The 7,194-nt window shown below is 49.4% G+C and overlaps 1 protein-coding gene across 1 annotated transcript; it reads left to right on the top strand.

Annotated features, from left to right (window-relative positions):
- Nucleotides 1–5,768: 5,768 nt before the first annotated feature.
- Nucleotides 5,769–7,194, top strand: LOC134929427 (kinesin-like protein KIF19). Its single transcript, XM_063925057.1, has one exon. The coding sequence runs from the start codon at nucleotides 5,825–5,827 to the stop codon at nucleotides 7,082–7,084; it is 1,260 nt and encodes a 419-aa protein (XP_063781127.1). The 5' UTR covers nucleotides 5,769–5,824; the 3' UTR covers nucleotides 7,085–7,194.

Below are 7,194 nucleotides of genomic sequence, written 5' to 3'. Positions count from 1 at the left end.
CTAATTTCAAAAAAGTTATTAGCATTATACCCTTTCCCGCCAGAGGTTAGGGCGCGCTGGGAAACACCCCCTAGGGTGGATAAGGCGCTCACACGCTTATCAAAACAAGTGGCGTTACCGTCTCCTGATACGGCCGCCCTCAGGGATCCAGCTGATAGGAGACTGGAAACTACCCTAAAAAGTATATACACACATACTGGTGTTATACTGCGACCAGCCATCGCCTCAGCCTGGATGTGCAGTGCTGGGGTCGTCTGGTTGGATTCCCTGACTGAAAATATTGATACCCTGGATAGGGACAGTATTTTATTGACTATAGAGCAATTAAAGGATGCTTTCCTTTATATGCGAGATGCTCAGAGAGATATTTGCACTCTGGCATCGAGAGTAAATGCGATGTCCATATCTGCCAGAAGGAGTTTATGGACGCGACAGTGGTCAGGTGATGCGGATTCCAAACGACATATGGAAGTATTGCCGTATAAAGGGGAGGAATTATTTGGCGCCGGTCTATCGGATCTGGTGGCCACGGCAACTGCCGGAAAATCCACCTTTTTACCTCAGACCCCCTCCCAACAGAAAAAGACACCGTCTTTTCAGCCGCAGTCCTTTCGGTCCTATAAGAACAAGCGGACAAAAGGACAGTCATATCTGCCTCGGGGCTGAGGAAGGGGTAAGAGAGGGCAGCAAGCAGCCCCTGCCCAGGAACAGAAGCCCTCCCAGGGTTCTGCAAAGCCCTCAGCATGACGCTGGGGCCTTACAAGCGGACTCAGGAGCGGTGGGGGGTCGACTCAAGAATTTCAGCGCACAGTGGGCTTGCTCACAGGTGGACCCCTGGATTCTGCAGGTAGTATCTCAGGGTTACAGGTTGGAATTCGAGAAGTCTCCCCCTCGCCGGTTCCTAAAGTCTGCTTTGCCAACGTCTCCCTCAGACAGGGCGACGGTATTGGAAGCCATTCACAAGCTGTTTTCTCAGCAGGTGATAGTCAAGGTACCCCTCCTACAACAGGAAAAGGGGTATTACTCCACGCTATTTGTGGTACCGAAGCCGGACGGCTCGGTAAGACCTATTCTAAATCTGAAATCTTTGAACCTGTACATACAAAAATTCAAGTTCAAGATGGAGTCACTCAGAGCAGTGATAGCGAATCTGGAAGAAGGGGACTTTATGGTGTCCCTGGACATAAAGGATGCTTACCTGCATGTCCCAATTTGCCCTTCACATCAAGGGTACCTCAGGTTCGTGGTGCAAAACTGTCATTATCAGTTTCAGACGCTGCCGTTTGGATTGTCCACGGCACCTCGGGTCTTTACCAAGGTAATGGCCGAAATGATGATTCTTCTGCGAAGAAGAGGCGTATTAATTATCCCTTACTTGGACGATCTCCTGATAAGGGCAAGGTCCAGAGAACAGCTGGAGGACGGAGTAGCACTAACCCAACTAGTGCTGCAACAACACGGGTGGATTCTGAATTTTCCAAAATCTCAGTTGACCCCGACGACACGTCTGCTGTTCCTGGGAATGATTCTGGACACGGTTCAGAAAAAGGTGTTTCTTCCGGAGGAGAAAGCCAGGGAGTTATCCGAACTTGTCAGGAACCTCCTAAAACCAGGGAAAGTGTCTGTGCATCAATGCACAAGAGTCCTGGGAAAGATGGTGGCTTCTTACGAAGCGATTCCATTCGGCAGATTCCACGCACGAACTTTTCAGTGGGATCTGCTGGACAAATGGTCCGGATCACATCTGCAGATGCATCAGCGGATAACCTTATCGCCACGGACAAGGGTGTCTCTTCTGTGGTGGTTGCAGAGTGCTCATCTGTTAGAGGGCCGCAGATTCGGCATACAGGACTGGGTCCTGGTGACCACGGATGCCAGTCTGAGAGGCTGGGGAGCGGTCACACAGGGAAGAAACTTCCAGGGAGTATGGTCAAGCCTGGAGATGTCTCTTCACATAAATATACTGGAGCTAAGAGCGATTTACAATGCTCTAAGTCTGGCAAAACCCCTGCTTCAGGGTCAGCCGGTGTTGATCCAGTCGGACAACATCACGGCAGTCGCCCACGTAAACAGACAGGGCGGCACAAGAAGCAGGACAGCAATGGCAGAAGCTGCAAGGATTCTTCGCTGGGCGGAAGATCATGTGATAGCACTGTCAGCAGTATTCATTCCGGGAGTGGACAACTGGGAAGCAGACTTCCTCAGCAGACACGATCTACACCCGGGAGAGTGGGGACTTCATCCAGAAGTTTTCCACATGATTGTGAACCGTTGGGAAAAACCAATGGTGGATATGATGGCGTCCCGCCTCAACAAAAAACTGGACAGGTATTGCGCCAGGTCAAGAGACCCTCAGGCAATAGCTGTGGACGCTCTGGTAACACCGTGGGTGTTCCAGTCAGTGTATGTGTTCCCTCCTCTGCCTCTCATACCAAAAGTACTGAGAATTATACGGCAAAAGGGAGTAAGAACGATACTAGTGGCTCCGGATTGGCCAAGAAGAACTTGGTACCCGGAACTTCAAGAGATGCTCACGGAGGATCCGTGGCCTCTACCTCTAAGACGGGACCTGCTTCAGCAGGGACCGTGTCTATTCCAAGACTTACCGCGGCTGCGTTTGACGGCATGGCGGTTGAACGCCGAATTCTAAGGGAAAAAGGCATTCCGGAAGAGGTCATTCCTACACTGGTAAAAGCCAGGAAGGAGGTGACTGCACAACATTATCACCGCATTTGGAGAAAATATGTTGCGTGGTGTGAGGCCAGGAAGGCCCCCACGGAGGAATTTCAACTGGGTCGATTCCTACATTTCCTGCAAACAGGATTGTCTATGGGCCTCAAATTGGGGTCCATTAAGGTTCAAATTTCGGCCCTGTCGATTTTCTTCCAGAAAGAATTGGCTTCAGTTCCTGAAGTCCAGACTTTTGTAAAAGGAGTACTACATATACAGCCCCCGGTTGTGCCCCCAGTGGCACCGTGGGATCTTAATGTAGTCTTGGATTTTCTCAAATCCCATTGGTTTGAGCCGCTCAAATCGGTGGAGTTGAAGTATCTTACATGGAAAGTAACCATGCTACTGGCCCTGGCTTCAGCCAGGAGAGTATCAGAATTGGCGGCTTTATCATATAAGAGCCCATATCTGATTTTCCATACGGACAGGGCAGAACTGCGGACGCGTCCTCATTTTCTGCCTAAGGTGGTGTCAGCGTTTCACCTGAACCAGCCTATTGTGGTGCCTGCGGCTACTAACGATTTGGAGGATTCCAAGTTGTTGGACGTGGTCCGGGCATTGAAAATATATATTTCAAGAACGGCGGGAGTCAGAAAGTCTGACTCACTGTTTATATTGTATGCACCCAACAAGATGGGTGCTCCTGCTTCTAAGCAGACGATTGCTCGTTGGATTTGTAGCACAATTCAACTTGCACATTCTGTGGCAGGCGTGCCACAACCTAAATCTGTCAAAGCCCATTCCACAAGGAAAGTGGGCTCATCCTGGGCGGCTGCCCGGGGGGGTCTCGGCATTACAACTCTGCCGAGCTGCTACTTGGTCAGGGGCAAACACGTTTGCAAAATTCTACAAATTTGATACCCTGGCTGAGGAGGACCTTGAGTTCTCTCAATCGGTGCTGCAGAGTCATCCGCACTCTCCCGCCCATTTGGGAGCTTTGGTATAATCCCCATGGTCCTGACGGAGTCCCCAGCATCCACTTAGGACGTTAGAGAAAATAAGAATTTACTTACCGATAATTCTATTTCTCGTAGTCCGTAGTGGATGCTGGGCGCCCATCCCAAGTGCGGATTGTCTGCAATACTTGTACATAGTTATTGTTACAAACAAATTCGGGTTGTTATTGTTGTGAGCCGTCTGTTCAGAGGCTCCTACGTTTGTCATACTGTTAACTGGGTTCAGATCACAAGTTATACGGTGTGATTGGTGTGGCTGGTATGAGTCTTACCCGGGATTCAATATCCTTCCTTATTGTGTACGCTCGTCCGGGCACAGTATCCTAACTGAGGCTTGGAGGAGGGTCATAGGGGGAGGAGCCAGTACACACCACCTAATCCTAAAGCTTTATTTTTGTGCCCTGTCTCCTGCGGAGCCGCTATTCCCATGGTCCTGACGGAGTCCCCAGCATCCACTACGGACTACGAGAAATAGAATTATCGGTAAGTAAATTATTATTTTAAGGGTTTGCACAAGCATGTCGCCATAGGGATCACCTGTGCTGTATAACCAATGCAGGGAAATGGCATTAATGATTCCATTTGAATGTATACGTATATATCTCTGATTTCTGTCCGCCCCCCCCCCCCCCCCCCCAGAATAAAACAGCTTCATAACGGGGGTAAGGTGCAATCAGGGAGACTGCTGCTATTACAGGGAGCCTTCCTGATATTAAGGGAGAGTTGGCGGGTATGAACAGGAGTGGTGTTACAGTGGTGTTACAGGCAGGGCCGGATTAACAATGGGGCGGATGGAGCTGCAGCTCCAGGCACCCCCGTTGAAAATAGGCCCACAGTAAACTGACAGCGTTGACAGGAAAAAAAACTTTCCTGTCACAGACTGCCAGCGGCCGTCCTTTCTCCCATGCCCCGCCTCCTCTGGCTCCAGCTCTCTCACCTGGGATCAGTCACAGAGAGCCATGCAGGCAGTGTGGTGGCCGCCCCTCCCCTCATATCTCTCCTTCACCGGGGTCCTCCTGAGCCTGTCACTCTCAGTCACAAGCTCCACCCCCAGACTACACAAAAGAGTTGCTGCTGCGTAAAGCCTGGTAAAGCCTTGTACTGTAAGCTGTTCTATAATGGCTTCTTCATGAGTATCATGGATTAGTGTGTGTGTATACTGTACTGTATGTGTGGTGTGTGTACTGTATATGCATACCTCCCAACATCTTTATGAGGGGAAACGTGACCTTATCCCCCATAAGGGAGCGTGGCATATGGAGGAAGGGGCGTGGCTTCACAGGAGTGCCACAATCACTATTCACGCCCCCGTTTTCGTCACTGAGGGGGCATGCCCAGCGCTGTCCTGTGAATAGATGCTATGCACATGCGCACAGTGCCTATTCACTGTTGCTGTTCACTGATGCACAGTGACAGGAACCTTCCAACTGCTCCCCCCACCACCATGGGACACAATGGCCCGCGAGTGGGACAGTGGGACAGTCCCAGAAAAATGGGTCTGTCCCACGAAAATATTGGGACAGTTGGGAGGTATGGTATATGTACTATGTGTACTGTATGTGCGTGTAGTGTGTATATGTGGTGGTAGTGTATGTATGTGTAATGTATATGTGGTGGTGGTGTGTGTACTGTATATATGCTATGTGTACAGTATGTGTGTGTAGTGTGTACTATGTGTGTGTGTAATGTGGTGGTGGTGGTGGGTGTGCGTACTATGTGTGTGTATATGTGGTGGCGGTGGTGGTGTATGTACTGTATATATGCTGTGTGTACAGTATGTGTGTGTAATGTGTACTATGTGTGTGTGTAATGTGGTGGTGGTGGTGGGTGTGCGTACTATGTGTGTGTATATGTGGTGGTGGTGGTGTATGTACTGTATATATGCTGTGTGTACAGTATGTGTGTGTAATGTGTACTATGTGTGTGTGTAATGTGGTGGTGGTGGGTGTGCGTACTATGTGTGTGTATATGTGGTAGTGGTGGTGTGTGTCTATGTCATAGTGATGTCATAGTACAGCTGATTGTGATGTCATAGTGATGTCATAATGCAGCTGATGGGTATAGATCTGATATTGCTGGACTAGTGCCAACACACAGATAATTTTCTTTCGCTTTTCTGATATTAGAATCGAGAGAAGATGAATACTGAACAGAAGAACGCTATAGACCATCAGGTGACTGTAGCTCTGCGCATCCGTCCATTTAATTTGATGGAGACTAAGAATCGAGCCCAGTGCATCATGCACCAACTTGGTCCGCAGACGCTGCTACTGAAGGACCCTGGCGAGGATCCTTATGACGTACTGCGCTCGAGCAGGACAAGAGAAACAACATTCACCTTTAACCACGTGTTCGATCAGGCAGATACTCAGGAAAATGTATATGATTCCACGATGAAGAACATAGTGGATGACATCCTAGCTGGATACAATGCTGCCATATTCGCCTACGGCCCAACAGGCACAGGGAAGACCTATACTATGATGGGTAAGCCTCGCGAGCCCGGAATGATTTATCGCACCCTGAAGGACCTGTATAAGACGATTGAGGAGACCGGAAGGAGAGATAATTTCTCTTTATCATTGTCATATGCTGAGATCTACAATGAAACAATCCGGGACCTATTAAAACCTTCTTCTGGATCTTTGGCCCTCAGAGAGGATCCTTATGGTAACACCAAAATACTAGGGATTACTGCGTTCTCCCCTAGCACTCCTGAGGAGGCCATGAATCTGCTGAAGATGGGAAACAAAAGGCGCTCTGAAACAACAACAGCAGCTAATAAGACCTCATCACGCTCCCATGCCATATTACAAATCACTGTAAAACAAACAGGCAGTGATGGGGTTAGCACAGGCCGCCTGTACATGGTGGACCTGGCAGGATCAGAGCGAGCAAGCCAGACTACCAACAGTGGCAAGACCATGAAAGAAGGAGGTTACATCAACCGCTCCCTTCTCGCCCTAAGGAAGTGCATCATGGCACTGCGCGAGAAACCAGGCAGCCATATAAACTATCGGGACAGTAAACTGACCTGGCTGCTAAAGGGCGCACTGAGCGGAAAAAGCAGAATGGTCATGATTGCACACGTCAGCCCTGCAGATAGTGCCTTTGAAGAGTCACGCAGCACAATGAGCTATGGGAGCAAGGCCAAATTCATCCAGACACGGGTGGAGAGAAACAGTGTCCCCCATGGTACTGCTGAGAGGGGCAGGGGGGACAAAGTGCTGCAGAAAGACATGCAGTTTATTATGAGACGCACTATGGCACCGCTGATTAATTTGCCCCGCGTAGTCCCTATGGCAAAGAATTTACAGTCTGCACATGAGATCAGTGCTACAGCTCGTGCCAGTGCAAATTCTTACACATATCTAGAATTAGCACGTAGATGGCTGTAGAAACACCACTTGGGCCGGCAGAAACACCACTTGGGCCGGCTGGCAGGAACACCGTTGGAGGTAAAGGTGATTATAAAAAAAAAAAAATGAGAGCTGGGGATTAGGGCTAC

This window comes from Pseudophryne corroboree, chromosome 5 (assembly GCF_028390025.1).
Source record: "Pseudophryne corroboree isolate aPseCor3 chromosome 5, aPseCor3.hap2, whole genome shotgun sequence".
Lineage (NCBI taxonomy): Eukaryota > Metazoa > Chordata > Amphibia > Anura > Myobatrachidae > Pseudophryne > Pseudophryne corroboree.
The sequence above is the reverse complement of the archived record's forward strand: the minus strand, read 5'-3'. Positions and strand labels throughout refer to the sequence as shown.